General features: G+C 37.5%; 1 protein-coding gene across 20 annotated transcripts in view; it reads right to left on the bottom strand.

Annotated features, from left to right (window-relative positions):
• Positions 1 to 14235, bottom strand: part of LOC132127702 (phosphatidylinositol-binding clathrin assembly protein-like) — a 46281-nt gene extending 32046 nt beyond the window's left edge. For 3 of the 20 annotated variants that reach the window (XM_059539730.1, XM_059539732.1, XM_059539736.1), the window contains exons 1-2: positions 13896 to 14221; positions 13531 to 13779 (exon numbers count right to left, since the gene is read on the bottom strand). In XM_059539730.1, the coding sequence (XP_059395713.1) occupies positions 13531 to 13660 (130 nt within the window). In that variant the 5' untranslated portion in view covers positions 13661 to 13779; positions 13896 to 14221. Of the gene's footprint in view, positions 1 to 5960; positions 6012 to 13530; positions 13780 to 13895 lie in introns of those variants that run through there. The other 17 variants (XM_059539739.1, XM_059539738.1, XM_059539725.1 and 14 more) reach the window with 16 other exon arrangements.
• Positions 14236 to 20000: the final 5765 nt, after the last annotated feature.

The raw sequence follows: 20000 nt of genomic DNA, 5'->3' as shown, positions 1-20000 counted from the left end.
GGCTAAAACTGGTTAGAGAAAGACAGATTGTGGTAAAATGTAATTGTTCTAAAATTACATTGCACATTTTTTTAATTTTAAGTTTTAAAATGTTCTGATTGGCAGTGTTCATCTCAAACAAAATTAAGGTTCAAGAAGTGGAACAAAACGACAAAAAGATGAACTAAAACATCAGAAATAAAACATGTTTTCAAGTTCATCATTTTGCACGCACAGTATCATCAACTACAATTATTTAAGTTAACAAAAATTATTATTTAATTGTTATTAGGCCATTAAAGAATCAATACAACACAACAAATTATTGGCTAAATGGACAAGACATTTATGAAAATGTATTAAAAATAGAAAAATTATTGATGCAGTCTGAAAGTTCTGTAACCTCCTGCCACAGTTTCCAATGTTGTGACATTATAAAAGTCGGCTAACCTATTTACTGAAAAAAAGCCACTGTTTCCAGAGAACCGGCTAACGCTATGGACGGTGTGTGATTCTAAGGTGCCTCCGTTCAGTATGTTAGCATTCAGACAGCGCTGACATGGTGTGAGTGAGAGACATGCATTGATATCCTGTGCTTTATTAGTTCTTTGGCTGGACTCCACAGCCATCTGCGCTCCGAGAGCGAGAGCGGGATCCCTCAAGGCTCGCTCTACACCACCGACACTGTGAGACTCATTCAGGGCCACAGCTTATCATGCCATTCATGAAGCCTCCCACAGACAGCGAGGGGGGACTCCACTGCCTCTCTCTTTTAGGATTCAAATGATGGAGAAACCACTTCTAGACCTCCTTAAATTAAATTAAATTAAAAAGCCCTCATCATGACTACAACCCATTTCAAAGACACAAGAGTAATTACACACTCCCAACTAACTGCCACCAAATATTAGTGCATGCATGACCTTTTGAAGTGGGGATGTGAAAATATGCTGCACAGCGAGCATGGGTGGGCTATAGAATGCCCTCTCTTTCACAGATAACATCCACCATTTAAACCTGCACAAAGGCTTGGCCACGTGACAACAATAGACTTTTCAGAGCCAACACAAAACGCCTGCGCCAAGCATGACGGCGCTGCGAAAGCACACGTCCATGGGCCTCGAATGAAAGATCAAAGCCAGAAGACGACGTTTAATGCTGTTATCGTCCTACGCCAGGGTAACCGGACACTGACGGATTTACCTTACATGCCCTGATGTAGCCAACAAGCACATCAGAAGGGAAGAATGAGACATCTGTAGGACTCTTTCCTAATCAAGACCCATCCAATGTGGATCTCTTTCTCCCTGGAGTGGAGATAGACGTGATTGATGGTTCAGCAGGGTGAACATGCATGTGTATCCAACCATGTGATGGTCACGTGATGAGAAACGAAGGAATTGCCACCCGCTCTGCCTAAACATCAAACTCTCTGACACTTACCTACTTGAAGGAAAAACCTTACCAAACTTTAAGTAATAAAATATCCATATTCCTTTGACATTGAGGCTCATGATTTGAAATGCCTGTTGGGTAAATTCTGCAATATTAAAAGTCATCACATGCCAAATTGTGCACTGGAAGTGTTCTAATATTACACTGACTTTATTTGCTTCTATAAAATATGCTGAAGGAATAGGATGATATTAAACGGATAGTTCACTCAAAAATGAAAGCGGTCTTCATTTACTCACCCTCATGTTATTACTAAACCTGTATACCTCACTTGGACTTGGAATATAGAGCATAAATTTTGTACTTTAAAGTTGTTTTGCATCTTTTTTTTTAATCTTGAAAACTCTCTTGAAGCCTCCCTTAGCTGTAAATTAATATGGATAAAAAGGTCTAGAAATGTCTCCTTTTGAAGAAACAAAGTCATACGGATTTAAAACAACATATGGGTGAGTAGCTTTAATCATGATCATCTTCATTTTCTAGTCCTTTAAAACATGACTTGTGCTTGTAAACATACAAATAAGACACTGTTATGGTATAAGCTATTAATAGAGAAAGATATGTTTACTTTAGACTAAAATATTCACCCACCCAATGATTATGGTGGAAATATGCAAACCTACACCACTAAATATCCATTTCCTCATGGTTACATTTTTGGGTCAATGACACGACTAATTTTGTCCAAATGTAATTTGGTAACATTTCAGATTAGGGAACACATTCAGTATTACCTAAGAGCTTTCCCTTAATAAACTCCTTATTGCTGCTTATTGATAGTAAGTAAGGTAGGCATTGTAAAAGTTGTGTTTAGGTATGGGGTAGGGTTAAGGAATCTAGAACATGTCAGGGAGACTTTTTGTTGTCAGGTGAAAAATAAATAAATAAATGTAAATAACAGAATAAAAGCCTGTAAACCCTCATGGTATTCTCGTCAAGAAGCACTGAAGACTAACATGTAAGAGAAGAAATCGATGAAAAGTTGTTATTTTTGTTTTCTTTGCTATCAAAAAGTATTTCCGTAGTTTCATCAAATTTAAATTGGATGACTGCTGTTACATGGACTGTTTTAATGATGCCCTTACTACCTTTTTAGGCCTTGAACGTGGTAGTTACGTTGGTGTCTATGCAGGGTCAGAAAGCTTTCGGATTTCATCAAAAATATCTTAATTCGTGATCCAAAGATGAACAAAAGGTCTTACAGGTTTTGAACGATGTGAGTAATTAATCACAAAATTTTGGGGTGAACAAGCCAATCCCTTAAAGATCTCAGACATCCTTATTGTCAGTGACCATTTGCAATGTATAGGAAGTGTCATTACCATGAGAGCATGACTAATGTTAATAATGAACCAGGAACATTGATCTTAAAGCTAGTGATGGGCTGGGCTGCATACTGTCATATATTAATGCACTGTATGCCATAAAAAAATGAAAAAATAAAATATTATATATATTATTTTTTTTTTTCTGTTGACAAAGCTAAACAGATGGATGGCATTCATGGGGCCACAATGGACTATAAGACCTAATGCAGGGTTTTTCCTACATTGGAAATTTTTTGGCGGCCGACAAAACAATTTTTTGTCCCGCCAAAGCCTTATTTGATCTGTAATTGGGTTTTGTGAGTGAAGCAGGCTACTGACGGAGTGACAGAGAGAACGAGCACAGCGCCCCACCCCCGCTCGGACACTCTCCAACTTCAGTTCTGTTTTTGCTCTCTCCTCACATCAAAATCAACTGATCCTAAGGTCGGAAGATCGAATCCATGTTTCACGTGGTGCATTCGGAATATATTTTTGGCTGAATTACCGCTGGGTGTGAATTGCAGTCAAAAATAAAGTTGCCCTATCTTCTCTTACAACTTGTGAGAGACATTCCGCACATGCAGCTGACATAACTTTAAATAAACGGAAAAAATCCAGTTATGAAGTGTGTGTCTGCGTGTGTGTTAACAAATCTTTTGCGATGTCCTAACAACCAGGATTACCACACAACAAGTCCGATTCGCGACCTAATGACTCCTTTGAGCCGATTCATTATAATGAAATGAGAAAGTAAGTGTGCTTTCCCCCTATTTAGCAAGAGTGTTTTGTAAAATTTAGCCTTAATAATCCACAGTATTATGTATAGGCCTAAGATAATGTGCAGTTAATTACCTATAAAACAATTTAGTTTAAAGATAGAATGGAGTGAGATGAAACTAGATCAAAGCACAAAGCAAACTGTTGCTAGCTAGCTGCTAATTTTATATGGTAAAAAATAACACTATTACACCTTTTAACACTACGTTTTCAATTAATAAGATTATACTAAAATAATTATCAGGTTTTAAAAAAATTATTTTATCTTTCTAAACTATGATAGCCAGTCATGGAAAAAAAAAAAGAAAAAAAATCACTGCTTTTTTTTGCAAAGAGGGCAAAAAAGGATGACAGTGGTCATTTTTTCATGAATAAATAGGATTAAAAAAAAAACTGTTGCTTTAAGGGGTTGCACGGTTCGATGAAAAAAGCCCGAACCATTCGGTTTCACCCCACACGGCTCTGCACGTGCTGGGACCGCGGTTCAATTTAAATTTGACAAAGCATCTGTAATATGGTTTGCTATAAATAGCACGTAAAACAAACTGGGTTCAACTAATATATGTTCCTGTTGATGGATGCGCATTTTGGATTCCCAGACATTACAACAATAGTGATGAGAAAAGAAAAAAAAAAGTTGAAACAAAAAAAAACCCTGGACAAACCATTCACTCTTGATCAATGCGAGTTAATGCTGGAATATGAGCAGTCATTTATTCCATAATCACCCAGGTGCTGACTCAGTTTAAACATTTAAGAGCCAAAGGAAGCGAGCTCGCGCGCTCAGTGAGAAGAATTGTGCATGCGCTCCTTGCAAACCCGCGCCTCAGAACGCACGCAAATATTAAGCTTTCTCTGAAGTAGCTATTGTGTTAAAATGGACAAATTCACACAAAAAATATGTCAAAATGCCCGTCTTGGTAAGTATCCTACAGCAGACATAGCCGGCTGAACGTATGCCTGTTGTATCAGTGCATTCTCTTAAAGTGACAGTCTTTATATAAATCGAACAGCAATAACAAAGAAATCACTCACTGCTCTTGATTAAAAAGCTTTTATAACTTTAATAAAGAACAATCTTTAATTTATACAGTCCAATATGCAATGCTGTTTTACATTTGATTACTTTATTCAATTTCTGATCCTAAAAACTTATGCTTATGCAAAAAAAATACAAAAAAAAAAAATTAAAATCACTGTTTGTATCTTTACTCTATTGTATTTATTTGTGCTGTTGCTTGAAGTTGGATAGAATATTCTTTTTTTATTATTTATTAGAAAGTATAGTTTTTCCATGAACATAGCACATACCGAATTGTACCGAAAACCGTGACTCTAAAACCGTGAAACAAACCGAACCGTGAAAAAGTTGAACCGTGCCACCCCTAGTTTCTTTGTATTTATTTTAAATGTAACATTTATTGTCAATATTGGGCTTGCAAATCATGTGGGTACTAGGGTACTCTTTGCTGTGTGTGGATGACCATGCCGGTCAGCCACCACCGAAGACCAATTCTGACTCAGGAAAAACCCTGTAATGGCATCACTATGGTGTCCTGAGCCTTCAAATACCATTTTCTTTTGTTAAATGACAGGAGAACAGAGTGGACTCAGCAACCGGATGCTACAAACTTCCAACAGTTCATGACAGGAAACCGATTCGACATGAATCCTTTAAAATGCTCAGTCATAAAACAAGCTGATGATAGAGATATCTAGACTCTCTGACCCCTAAAGTACAGAAATGTCAGGAGGCCACAGGAGACACAGGCCAAACAGGTAACAGAAAACAGGTAGAAACGAACAGGCTGACAGAGGCTTTTTTTTTCCCTCATCACAGCTCTGGTCCGCTTCAGGCAGACCCATTTGTGAGGGCAGAGGACAGGAAACCATTAAGTGAATGATTGCTCCCCTGATTCGAAGGCTTTAACTCGCAGACAGATAGAAGACAGCATTGTTCACTGCATCACATAAACGCAATGCACAAAGGGCTGACTACCTGCAGGCTAACTTGGACAGGCAATGAACCACCAGTAATATGGTTCAAAAATGCAACAATTTGGTCAACAGTAACTATTGAGACAGGTCTCTGTAATTATTTTATATTCTAGATATTGTTACAATACACAATACATTTTATATATATTATTAGTGACGGGGCTCCAGACTCATTCTTCCCACTGATCGCTCTTTTGCATCTAACTTTCTCAGTTCTTTCGCAGTCTGGAGCCCTGAGTGATATAATAATTCAGATGCATGAATGTTACACATAAGAAAGTGCAAATAACTTTTTAAAACATATTATATCTAGAAAATAAAACTTCCCATGAAGACCATGTGGTTAACATCAGACCAGCACACAAATATTATGGCAAAAAAAAAAAATGCCACATGTACAGAGCGCATTCACAGAGCTCACTGGCCAGAAGAAGGAGAACATACATATCTTAGCTGGAATGCAGGCTTGACTTCACAGCATTGTAGAATCCAGAGCTTGTTGGGGAAGTGGATGTAGAGAGAGGGGGGGGGGGGGGGGGGAGAGAGAGGGAGAGGGAGAAAGGAGAATGAAGGAGACAGCTGCACAGAAATCAGGGAACCATGCCACAGAAACTCAGATATGCCAGAAACAAATAAATATCTAAAATGTTAAACTTGATAAACTGGGAACTAAAAAAAAAAAGAAAAAAATGCAAATAAAATAAAACTAAATAAAATATAATTCAGGAAGTCAATCATGCATTAGTTTTCATCAAAAAAATGAGCAGCTGCTAAAGCTTAACGAGTAATTTAAAAAACATGATACAATAAAATACATTTTGGCAGAGCATGAAAGAATGTCTTCACAAACAAAAAGAACAACTGCTCAACGATAAATGCGAAAAAATTCTAAACGTTATTCAGTAAAACTTCATGTCTGGACTCATTTAACCACCGTTACTGGAGGCATTTTATCAATGGTTTTCTCAAAGTTACTCATTAACAAAATAATAGTGAGCGTTACTACCTCAGACTGGCATGGACATTCAAACAAGTATCATCAAGGTAACTTTTCTCTTTCTCAAATAACATCTTAGAAAAAAATGCTTTATGGCACGTATTATGTAGAAGCACATCTCCTGGGGTCATTAGCTAATCCTACATAAGATTAAAAAGATGAATTATTACAGAAGGGGAAAAACATGCAAGCAGTTTACAGGTGCATCTCAGTAAATTAGAATGTTGTGGAAAAGTTCATTTATTTCAGTAATTCAACTCCAATCGTGAAACTCATGTATTAAATAAATTAAATGCACACAGACTGAAGTAGTTTAAGTCTTTAGTTCTTTTAATTTTGACTCCCATTTAACAAAAACCCACCAATTCACTATCACAACAAATTATAATACTTCATAAGACCAATAAAAATAAAATAAAATAAAATAAAAACACTTGTGAATTGTTGGCCTTCTGGAGGAATGTTCATTTACTGTACATGTACTCAATAGTGATGCACGGGTAACCCGCGGGTCAGTTTAGGGCGGGTAAAGAAATTGTCACTTTATTTGGAGGGCGGGTCATTAAAAACTAAATAAAAAATCCATGCATGTTGCGTGCAATTCCCTGTTTTGAGCTGATTAGCATGTCACCATATTCTAATTTGTTGAGTAGTGAATTGGTGTTTTTTTTTTATGTGAGCCAAAATCATCACAAAAAAAGAACCAAAAGACTTAAACTACTTCAGTCTGTGTGCACTGAATTTATTTAATACACGAGTTTCACAATTTGAGTTGAAAAGTTCATTTCAGTAATTCAATGACATTTTAATTTATTGAGATGCACCTTTATATCAAGTTTTTGTTGTTCTGTTTTTTTGTAAACCAAAGACAATCAACAGAAAATCTGAATCACTTGGACTGCTTCCATATTTAGACAGTGAAGTAGCATGTTTGTTGTGAGAACAAACTCTTAGTTTTGACTCATGAATTTCCCCTGATGCAGGCCGATCTTGAGGAAGAGTCACTGTGTGCTGCTATCTGCAGACATCTCCCGTTTAATCAGCTCCCAACATTTTTCTGATTTCTGGAACAACTTCCTGTTGGCTGTTTAGATTTTGAATAGTTGGCGACCTACAAGAATGCAGGAAGTATCTTGAAATGGTTCACTGGGTTCATCTAGGCAAGACCCTTACAGTCTCGACTGAGTTTGGGAGGGTCTGGAAGCAGGAATGCTGATAAACTATCTGTTCTAACTCAGTGCAAAACGTATTCGCAAAAACTAATCAACTGACCCTAAACAGACATTTTTTGCATGAGTATAGAAGTTTGTAGTATTCTAACACAGCATCCTAAAACGGGATGTTTAAAACTAGTGCTCTCAAAATTAGCACGTAAAAACAGGTGATGCATTTTTTCAGTTTAACGCACTATATTATTTTACACAATTAATGCAACAGTTGGCCAGCCCACTTCTTGAAAATAAGTACATTTATTTAAATGCAGAAAATTTTCATGACCACATCAATTGGGACACGTGTGCTCCAACTTCACTTCAGCGCAAGTCATACGAGCACGGAACCTGTACGGTGCTCAGAGTGCACCAGTGTGCGCTGCATGCAATGTCGTGGTCAGTTAAGTCATGAAGATACCAAAAAGGTGATTAAAGCTGCTTTAAAACTGTGCATGCATGTAATATATTTTATATGAGTCACATTTAAAAACATGTCTCCAAAATGGTTTTCAAAACTGCTCTGGAGCATGCCAGCATTGTCTTCCTCATCTAACACACCGATTCAACGATTCAATTCGTCAGCTCATTGGTAGAGAATTTAAGACTTGAAGAGAGTCAGAAAAGGTAAAGAGAGTTGAGAGAAAATATGATGCGTGTCAGGTCCACGTCACGTTCAGAAGCAGCAGCTCTTAAACAAACAGCAGCCAGAAAAACCTAATAACCAGCTGGTGTGATGTCTATCAATCAAAGAAAAATAGAGCGAGAGAGAGAGAGAGAGAGAGAGAGAGAGAGAGAAAATCAATACATTTATAGCTTTAAGGATTCATCTATTTAAATTAGAATTTAATGTTGGATAAATTTAATTTTAAATTCTGTAGGCTATATTTCTGATGAGAGGGCACTGGTAAATGCGGCATTCATTATAACTGGTTTATGTGAATATATATATATATATATTTTTTTTTTAAGTCAAATAAAGGTTAAAATTATTAGCTCTCAATTATACTGCAATGTTGAGGCTATAGTCAATGGTTAAATATTAAGGGGGAAAATAATTTTATAGAGACATCACTATTGGTATCAGTGATACTGGTCATAAAAAGATGCCATTAAACATTAAAATATATACTGTCTTTTTGTTGTTTTGTACATTATTTTCAAGACTAAATGTGAAATTATTGCAATATAAAAGTTTATCTAAAAACTTTAAGGTTAGGTGGGATAAATCATGACTAATTTCAGAATTTTTTTTTTGATTAATTAGTTAATTAAAACACATCAGTGCTTTAAAGTCTGGATGAAATAAAAATTGACACCTATTTTCTAAATGCATAATATGGAGTTAATTTAGTATCACTGATTTTTTTATTAGTGTTTGTTAATATTAAAATAGTTTCTGCTTTCTCTTTAATTTTTAAGTTTTAGTAATTGACTAAGTTTACATGCGAATGCGATTATTTCCAATAATCAGAATAAGGACTTAATCGCATTATGATGTTTACATGTCAAGAGCAAAGCTTTTCACTCCTGTTTACATACAATTTTCATTATTCGTATTTTTCGCGAAGAATTACGGTTAATTTTCTACTGCCATTATTCACATACTCCAATGCACAGCACAAATGATGGACTCAGAAAGAGCAGGTTTGTTATTGGCCGCTGTTTTAATTTATTTACATCTAATGCAAAACACATTTGTATGGTTGTATATCATGCTTTTTCGGTGCCACAGAAATGTGATACTGCCAAAATATCATTATAATCGAATTAAGAGGGTGCATGTAAAATGCCCATTGTTGTGTCTATATAGTTTTAATACATTATTTGTTTTAGTTGATGTTATAATTTTATTTTTATTTTAAATTTGTTATTTTATGTTCATTTTAGTTAAGTGTGTGTGAGAGTGAATGAGAGTGAGAGAGTGAGTGTAATAAATTTGTAATTTATATCTTGTTTTATTGCAAGTAACAATTTTTATTATGGTTTTAGTTAACTATTGTAACTCCAGCAATTTGCAGATCTTATTGTTATTGATCCATCCATGCATTTTTGTTTTTACCTTCTATACCTTTCTTTTTTTTACCTTTCAATATATTATACTTTTCCGAGAGTGTTTTACAGTGCAAACTGTCTGGCAGTCACACAAGTCACAGCACTGTCATTAAAAGTAGCCCTAACTAGTGCTACTTTCAACAAAACTTATTCTGTGACCACTTTCAAATACTTTGTGAGTGCAGCCCCTGCTGAATGGTCTGCTTATGCCCTAAATTTCTGTCATCATCACTCAAAAAGCAGTAAGGAGGGCATCACAACCTTTCCCTCTCTGCTGTATTTGGGTTGGTGTGACTAGTTACATAATACTTGATTACTTAAAACCGCTGAGGTAAACAGGCACTTTGCTAATGGCATACTGGGTCAATAATTTAGGAAATGGAAAATGAAGAAAGTCAGCTACAAACGCTCTAAAGCCAGGCTTGACTAGGAGGTTCAAACAGTGACTCTAAAAGCCATACTGGACTCCATTCTCGCACAGCAGGGTGGTGAGTCAGCAATCTTTCTGACCGACCATCATTTGATGCCTCTCAGGTCACATGCTATATTTTTACACGGGTGTAGACACACTCACATTGGTATGACTGACTTACCGCGGATCCCTGCCACAGAGATCTGACACCATAAAATGGCACAGAGGGGTCACTTTGTTGGAGCAGATGACGTTTTATGGGTGTTGTAGCTACGCCTATTGAGAGCGCAGTCAGTCAACACGCTGTAAGCTCAGGGGGCTTTCAAGCTACTATTTTCTAGAACGCAACTTTAAAATTGGGCTATGAATTGTGTATTTAAAAATACAGGTACTAAACAATAGGAACACCAATCAAGATGAGAGCACTTTAATTTATGATTACAACAAACGACTGATCCGATTTCCGCCGGCTGTCCAACGGTTCATCAGACAAGATGCATTTCACGTCCTGAAAACCTTCAGTTGTAAACCAGGCAAACTAGCTACCTCATTTTTTTTTCTTGACTACATTCTGAACCACCGATCAAGTACACTGTGGAATGAACACCATATAATTTAGAACATTCTTGTACATGCTTCCTGGAAGAGCTCTGCAGCTACAGGAAATCAAGCTATCCGATGGAAAACGCATAATGAGTTAATTCAATTCAAGCTCTAAGTTTGCTAGGAGCGGCTGTGTATCTCAAAATCATAAAGATAAGGGAGTAAGTGTGTGTGTGGTGGATTCGGTCTCGGACAGATTCTAGGATGCATCTATCATATTGCAGAACTGACTCATATGAATGAGCGCCCAGAATAAGCCATGATCCCGTTGAACATGCTTACACAGCACTGAGACACAGAAGGCCAGCCAACATGACTTCAACAAGCCATGGAAATACAACAGCGGAAGGTACACTGTTGATGTTGGTGGTGTGTATGTGTGTGAGAGATCACAATTCGATAAGTTCAACAACTACACATCCAATCGCTCTCTGAATCCACCGGTTTACTTACACTAAACCATCTTGAACACAAATCAGGTTGTTTACATCCCATATTTATATCCATGGCCCATTATTTGGGAGAGTCAGTAAAATTAGATTAGAGTGAAAGTACAAAGAATTCTTGTAACTAAATAGAGTGGCATTATTTATTACCATGTTCATGTTTTTAACTAAAACTAAAATGTTTTCCTAATCTAAAACATGAAGCGGAATGGAAACAATTGTAGGACATTTTTTTCAGCCAGCTGGTCATTTCGGGGATAAGGGTAGTTCAAGAGGAATGTTCTCCCTACCTCGGAAACCCGGCCCAAATCAAAGAGGCTGGGGGCTGGAGCCTGAGCCGTATCTAATGTTCAAATCAAACAGAAGGGGAGTGAGACACGCTGCTATTTCGGTCCCAAAGGAAACTCCAGGCACAGAACACACTGCTGCCCTGAAATACCTACAAGACTTCGTCACACACACTCTCCACGCTACGGGAACCAACCTGAGGGCACTGGACTACTGTGAAACAACATTCTGGACACGGTAATCAAGAAGAACGTAACATAAGCACATACTCTTAAAGGAAGAAGGCAATTAGGTCTGACCTCCACTAAGTTCAGAACTTCTCTCTTCTCTTTAAAAACCGTCTGTCAGCACACATGCCATTCGGTATTGTCAAGACCAAGTTAAAAATAGTTCACCAGAGGAAATTAGCACTGTAGGATAGGAACGAATGCAAAAAGCTGTATGTACACAGGCAGTATGAGGCGAAAGACTTGATATGGTGGTACCACCAGCCTTGATTTAAATCAGATGATGGCGCCACATCTATTGACATGACATTTTTATGCAAAAAAAAAAAACCACACACAGATCAACAAAGATCACAACTCAAGAACTGTACTACAAGAATGAGTTTGCAAACACAAACGTGCAACTGCAAAACTGAACAAATTAATAACAAACTGCAATTGATTCACCGAGTTAGAAAGGACACAAACATTCACACTATTCTTAACGGTCTGATAAGGGCATAATATGCCCTAAATGAGGCCAGTGTGCTTCCTGAGAATCATTAGAGACCCCGGGCATCCGACTCTATGAGAGCTGTCAGCACCAGCACCTGTGAGAGCCTGAGAACATCTCACTCAGAGAAGACAACCTGATTCCACCACACTCATAACAAGCAAAAAAATGTGACATCTTCATAAAGTTAAAAGTTAACTTGACACAACAGTCTCATGAGTTCAGCCGCTGCCAGGATTGAGCCAATTACAACAATGTCCTCTATAAACACCTGCCACAGTACATCTTAAATGAAATGTTACATAACCTTTAACAGTCAGCAGATTTTTCACTTTAATTGTAAAATCGACTACAACCAAAGAACTGAATAACTCTAGGGTTTGCCTAATCTGTAAATTCAAGACATTAATAACACTATGTTGTCAGGACTGCATATAAGAAAATTATAATTTATTCAATTTAATGCCTAATTTTGGACACATTTCTGTGTAATATGTATTGATCATATATCAATTCTATATATTTTATGAATAATGAATACAGCGGTCAAGCTCCAAAAAGGCACTGTAAAAAAAAAAACATGTCCCATGTACAATATTTTCCAAGTTTTGAAGTCACTAGATATTTTTGCGTAAAGAATAAAGTGAAATTTAAGTTGCTAATCACTAAAAATATGCTTGACAGCAGTGATCACTTAAACTTTCATTGCACTGAAAAGAGCAGCTTGGACTTTCTGCAGTTATTAGCTCCTTTTGTTTGCCATGTGAAAATGGATTTCATAAACACGCTGTTGAACAAACAATTCCAGACTTATCATTTTGCCTTTACCCCCTAAGAAATAAACATTAGTCGTATATCAATGTGACCCTGATAAAACTTGCTGCTTTGTGTTTTGCAACCTCAAAAAGACAGACAGTGATTTTATTTTGCACCGAAAGCACGTTTGTTTGCAATCATTCGGATTTCTCAATTAATCCATTCGACTCAAACTGCAAGCGTCCTGATGAGACAGCAGATGGGCTCATTTTTAAATGTGGTTAATTATTACTTAGCAAGTTAAATCATTAAATGCACTGCACTGTACTCATGCTATCTCAAAGCTCCCTGTTTCAACATCAGCAAAGGTCGCTGGAGGAAGCTGGTTAAACAGCACGAGCAGCACTGAACGTGACTCTTTAGCAGGCCTCGAGCCCAGAACCTCTCGTTCCCAGGGCGACGAGTGACTGACGTAGCTTTCAAACGCGGGTCCGAAAGCACTATAGTAAAAAAATCCCATGACACTTACACTCCAAATGTTTCTTCTTTGGCCCCATGACTTCGTGCGTGGTTGCCTTGCACACCGTTTTGGACACCGCGGAACCGGTAACACTGTGTTGCGCTGCCGTTATCCGATCCGTTATGCTCTGTCCAGACATCCTCGCAGTTTTAAACAAACAGAAAAAGGGGGAAAACAAAAAAAGAGGGGGAAAATATGCTCGGACTGCTAAATCCAAAGGCAATGCTTTAGTCCTTGGGATGTACACTGTTCCGCCACCTGACAGGGAAAAGAGAAAAGAAATGAGATTTTGCAAGTAAGACGCATCCGCCGCTTCAGAGAGTCCAAATTAAGTTTGCTCTGTATGCCGTCAGCTGATCGCGACATTTACGTACCAAACGTTTTCTCTTCTATTAACAGCAGCGTCCTTTCTCTCTCTCTCGCAACCCCTCTGTCACGCACTCTCCTCTCTCTCTCTCTCTCGCAACCCCTCTGTCACGCACTCTCCTCTCTCTCTCTCTCTCCCTCTCTCTTAACTCCCCCTTTTCCTCCTCAGTGGCTCTCCTCTCGGATCTCGCCTCCCCCTGCTGGGTTTAAAAGGCTCCTAGGAAAATGGCGGGTCTGTTTCCTCTTTTCAGAGGATCCTCCCAAGGTTTATATGGATGCTGAATGGTTGGTGTAAAACCACAGACATCATGTGTAAAACGACGCCATGTTGGCTCCACATATTGGAAATGGTGCCTCGCATTACGTAGAATGTGAGTACTGCTGTTTGGCTTGTGAGCCAAAATGGCAGCTCTAGGTGGATAGTTTCTGTGTATTATTTACTAGTTCTGCTACTCAGACTGGTGACGGTGCACGTGACGGAATTTGTCCAACCAAATTCATGCTTTCACATAGTCTATTTATATTTTTGTCACTGATTAAATTTGCTTTTCATCGTTAACAAAAAAATCAAGTATATAATTGTTATATAGCTACAAGTGTGTGTGTGTGTGTTTTATGTTAAAATGTAATATAAGAAGAAATTGTGTGACTTCTCCGTAAGGCATATATTTCACAATAACACTAGTTAAAAAAAACAACAACAACAACAACAACAACAACAAAATTGAAGTGGGACGAGAAAAAAAGTTTTAGTTTTTATCTTTATTACGTAAAAAAACTAACAAAAGACATTATTTCATAATTTATTCTAATTGTTATTATTGTGATATTTATCATTCGTTTGTAAATGAAAGGCTTATTAGCTTACAATTGATCAACTGATAAACGTGTGGGAAAGAAAATCTAAATAAACTATTTTACGTAGTGAAATAATTAAAATGCCTGGAAAGGGAGACATCTAGTGATAAAAATATGCAATTACAGAAAGCATCAAAAAGCAGATTGTGTCTGGTGTTTTGAGGCAATCCATAAATCCTGAGCTGCGTCTTTTAAGCTTAAATAATTGATGTAAATTACAGTAGCTGATTATACTGGTGTTAACTGTATGCTGGTTGTGATGAGTGTAAGTGAAACACAACTGATTTGTACATACAAACTAGGATTCTGTAATATCCTGCATCTGCCTAATTCAGCTTGATGCATTCCAATATCGATTGCGTAAGAATACAAATATTTACAAGCATCTTGTGAATATTTTCCTATAGACAGACATATAGATGGATCACTATACTCAGCTCTCTCACACTGAAGAGCAAAAAGGGAGAGGGTATCAGAGATTGAATGTCTACGAGATCAGCCACTAATGCACAAAGCCAGAGCACTGGACAGTTTCAGGACGAGGGTCAGACTCATTTGTGTGAAATGGGCCGAGCAGATTGACTTAGGCCTGTATCAACAGTCGGTATCACACAGGTGGCATCAGTGCTCTTGTATGGCAGTCTCACCGCTGTAGAGGGCGATGTACACATGCAGGCCTCTGTGTCCTTGTGCACAAACTTTCAAGAGCATCTTGACAAGATCCATTTTAGAAACCGAAGGTGCATGTCAGCTTTTTCTATTTACAACAAATATTCTACCAGAATACTGAACAATATTTCAACATGTTGCATTTATATTTTACATAACAAGTGTAATCTATGACTTTCAGGATCCTTTGACACGTAATCTTCACATACACACAAACATTTATTATAAAAATATATTCTGCATTACAGTAATTAAAACGATTTTTGTTTGTATTTTTACTTAACTATTATCTTTTCATGATTTAATATCATGCTTTCATTATTTTTTATTTATAAATTAAATAAACTAAATAATAATAATAATCAACATCGTAAAAATTATGATGACTATTGTTAATATTATTATAAAAATATATTTTTTCCTGCATTACAATCCGGACACACTGATGTTCTGTATGCTGTGGATCTCTGTCAGGGTTTGTGTCTGTGAGGAGAAAGCTGGTTATAGATATGGCTCATAATGAAAAGGTGTGTCCCTCAGGTCTGAATACCACATGGCTTGTGTTTCACAAATAAACAATAAGGCAGCCTGTGATTTCTACCACCTGGGACCAGAAACACAGCTTTTCTGTCTGCTTAGTCGCGCAGAGCTCTCTCACATCCACAATAGTTTCCTCAAATGCTGTCCAGCAGTGTTTCAACTCTATAAACTCTTTCCTGGATCAGAGTCCATTTTTACACGATAGAGCCACATTATAAACCCAAGTTTATATATATATATATATATATATATATATATATATATATATATAGAGAGAGAGAGAGAGAGAGAGAGAGAGAGAGAGAGAGAGATAAAATTCTTTTGATACCATAGAAAACACTTATAAAAATAAACATAGAAATGACAAATTAATCAGTCATTGATATAATAAACTAAGCCACTTCACACTAACAGATTCAAATGTTTATTAATATTGCTTATTCATTCTGACAAAAAAAAATGCATTCAAGCATTTTTAAGTTTCAAGAATCCTCTACCAATTTTTTTTAACTTAATTTCACGTTATTCAAATATATACATTTCCTACTGAAAACGTCTGAATTTCTGTATTTTAAGTAATAGATTTACTTTCAAACAACTAAAAAGGGTCACAAAATGGGTCATTAAAAGGGTGTGAGGAGAAAAAATGATATAGATGTCATATGCTCGTCATGGATATGTTTTTTCTCTATAGCATGTGCTATATGACCCCATACACTAGCATACATAACTGTTTTTGTGTTGGATGAGGGCTAACTTAGATGACAAGTGATGTACCTTTTGCTGACAGGAAAATAGGAGGTAACTAAGTTGGCTGCTGTGACAGACAATACAATCTTCCGAGAAAAAAAAAGGCATTATAACCTTAGCTGTACCCGACAAAGGGCCAAACACCTGACACTGACAGACTTTCCTACTCTATCCCTCTCTCTTTTCCACACTCCACCTCTCACAGCCACACAGCTGACTTGCTTCCATATTAGAAGTATTATAAAATATGGTGAAACTATTTCAGCTGTGTTAGCTATCCTTATGTTGGTATTGCGGTGCCATCTGTATGAAATTGATTTCATTTTTATTTTTTTTATCTTCTTATAATGTTTTGTAGAACTTGACTTTGAAACAGTCCCAACAAAGTCTTTCTAATCTCCACTGAATTGCAACATTAATGTCCAATTAGTGGCCTAAAATCACTCCTAATCAAATCTACATCATAAGTAGTTAAAATCGACTGTGCCTCCAGTTAAAATCCCTTATGAATAAACATGGCACAATTAAACAACAAAGCAAGCAGATTCTTTGACAGAGACAAGGCAATTAGCAAAACTTGTGGCTTTTACATGCGCTTCAAAAAGGCCACCGAAAGTGTGTTCCCTAGTTTGAAATTCCACTTAAGTTTTCTCTCAGCAGGCTAGACGTATCGGCCCGGCCGCCAGATAGCCATGACAACCAAACAGAGACAGATTGCTCATCGTTCCTAATTCCTTACAGGCCGCGGTGATTGATGCACTGGGCCTGACACCTGCTTGCCCGCCAGCTGATGGCATTTCACACGGCTAGAAGAAAAACAGTAATTACTTGTACCCTGCTCAAAAAAGAGACACGTTTTACCTGAAACTATAGACTGATTTGTGATACAAGATATGCAGATATTATTTTGCTAAGAGAAGATGTTCAAATATTATTGTTGGTTAGACTAAAGACCTTAAGAAAGGTTAGATATGCCATTGTCATCACTATTATTGTCGGTTTTATATTGCATTACTGAGCTTCTCACCATAACCTCCTAATAACCCACATTATTCATTGCGCTGTGAATAAAGTCATCAGATAAATAAAGAGACAAGAAAATGAAGCACGACCAAATGGCAGGCAAATAACAAAAGATACAGCCTTTGTGTTGCGATAAGCTCTTAATGTGTTCATAAACACAATTCCTTCTGGTGGCTTGATTTTAGAACTTCAGATGTGAACAGAGACTGTTTCATCATTCCATTTGGTGTTTAAATTGAGCACGAAACACATTTGTAGTTATAAAACTTTCCTGTGATTGTTCTGACCCACCCATTATATGAGTGAATAGCTAAATCTATTCACATTTATAAGCATTTACTGTATGCAAAGTTTTAACATGTCTAAATTGTCCAAGCACACAGTTTTCTAAATATAAAATACAAAAATAAAGGCTTTTATTTTTTGCATGTCTGAAAACTTCAAAATTGCTGCCTACACTCATTATTTGGGTTTTGAATAGCTAACTAAAGAACATTTAATCAAAGTTTTAAAAGGCTTCCAAAAAACAAACTATTGAATCCACAAATATCAAAAGAATGGCAAATTATTTTCCATTTTCTCAAATGCTATCCTAGAGTGTACATGCAATAACACATGAGGAAATCCTTACAGTAATGGTTCTGCTTTCTCTTGCTTCTTGCCAAGGTGAATAAGATTGTGTCACACTGATAAACCGCACTATAGCCTGCCATATAGAGACATTCAAGTGTGAAAAATGAAGGAATGACATTTGCTGGAAGCGCATAAATAGAGATACTTATCGCAAGTATTGAACTGCCCCACTATAGACCAACAGCTCCATACTGCCCACAATCCCTTCCCTCTGAAGAAAGTCCAAGATGCAAGACAAACTTCATCAGTTCTGGCTGAAGGGGCTCAGAGCCAAACATAGCTGGATTTAGGATTCCAGCAGTTTGGAGTAGTATTGCATAGTTTTGAAAATCCTCATCCTTTGGATTTCTTGTATTTTGCACAGATTGGCAAGTGACTTTTGGGTGATGTATTGCCATTGGAGCTGGCCTGGAGCCCGGACACTTTGAGCTTTGATTAATCAGGTAAGAACGGACAATGAAATCACTCAAATTTCCCGCAAGGGTGGACCATCGAGACATTTCTAAGGCAATAAATCATGCAGATTAAACGCATTTGAAAAATAATGATGTAAAAATTGCAGCTAATTTGATGAAATATTAGTATGCTATGAATTCGAATAGATTGAAACAAGCGTTCATCACTAGAAGTATGTAGATAATGGAGATAATATGAGATTAGAAATGGCGTTTATTCACAGCAGACTTCTCATATACATTAGGTGATAATCACCAGGAAAAGAGCGGCAGTCGGAAAGGGGGGTCACGGCCAGACAGGTAGGATACCATCATGGGATCGCTGACTGAGCCAGGCCAAACAAAGCATCTAAAGCGTCCAGACAATCCAGGTCCCGACCCAGACCATCCTGGCACACAGAAAGGCCAGCTCAGTCACCGACGAGCCCAGTCCAGGAGCCGATGAAAAGATAATTCCCCCCTCGCAGACCACATGCGGCGTGGGGCCGCTTGTGAGCGCTGACAGAGCAAGATCAAGCAGAAAGGATATGAGTGGGAAACTTCAAAACCTGCTCATGTTTCTGGGCCCGTGAAAGGATTTGTATAACACATTCTCTTTTGATGGACTTTCCCATGTTCCCCCAGACAGCTCTTTTGCTGTTGACGTGTTCAAATAATGAATCTCTTATGTTTATTTTTTTTTCCTCTGAGCAAGGCCGTGTTTCTAGTGGTTCTGCCGGGATGCTGGGTAATCCAGTCAGTCTCGCGTCGCAGCTGAGAACAGATGGAGTACCGCTGATTCTACAGCTGCCAGGGAAACGGGGAGTCTTCCGAAACAGAGCGAGGGCCGCTAGAGCAGACGGAGGGCAAAAGAGGACGAGGTCAGGGTGAAACACGAAGAACTCTGTGTCATCTTACAAATACCTACAGGAAGCGAATGGTTTGAGTTGATTTATAGCTTTTTGAATACATAAATTGAGGTTGATTTGTTCACTTCAGATCAATTCATGCTCATTATTGGTTTCAAATTGAACAGAGGCGCCAACAAAAGTATCGCGTTTCTCATTTCTGTCTTTTCCTTCCAATTTAATTGCATAATTAAAGAGCAATACAGTGGATTTATCTTTTGAAGCGAGTCTAATCATGCATTTCTTCTCTCATTTCAGAACAAGAAGCATTTTCTGATGAATCCAAAGAAATTGCTCA

Source organism: Carassius carassius, chromosome 45, assembly GCF_963082965.1.
Source record: "Carassius carassius chromosome 45, fCarCar2.1, whole genome shotgun sequence".
NCBI classification, from domain to species: Eukaryota; Metazoa; Chordata; class Actinopteri; order Cypriniformes; family Cyprinidae; genus Carassius; species Carassius carassius.
The sequence above is the reverse complement of the archived record's forward strand: the minus strand, read 5'-3'. Positions and strand labels throughout refer to the sequence as shown.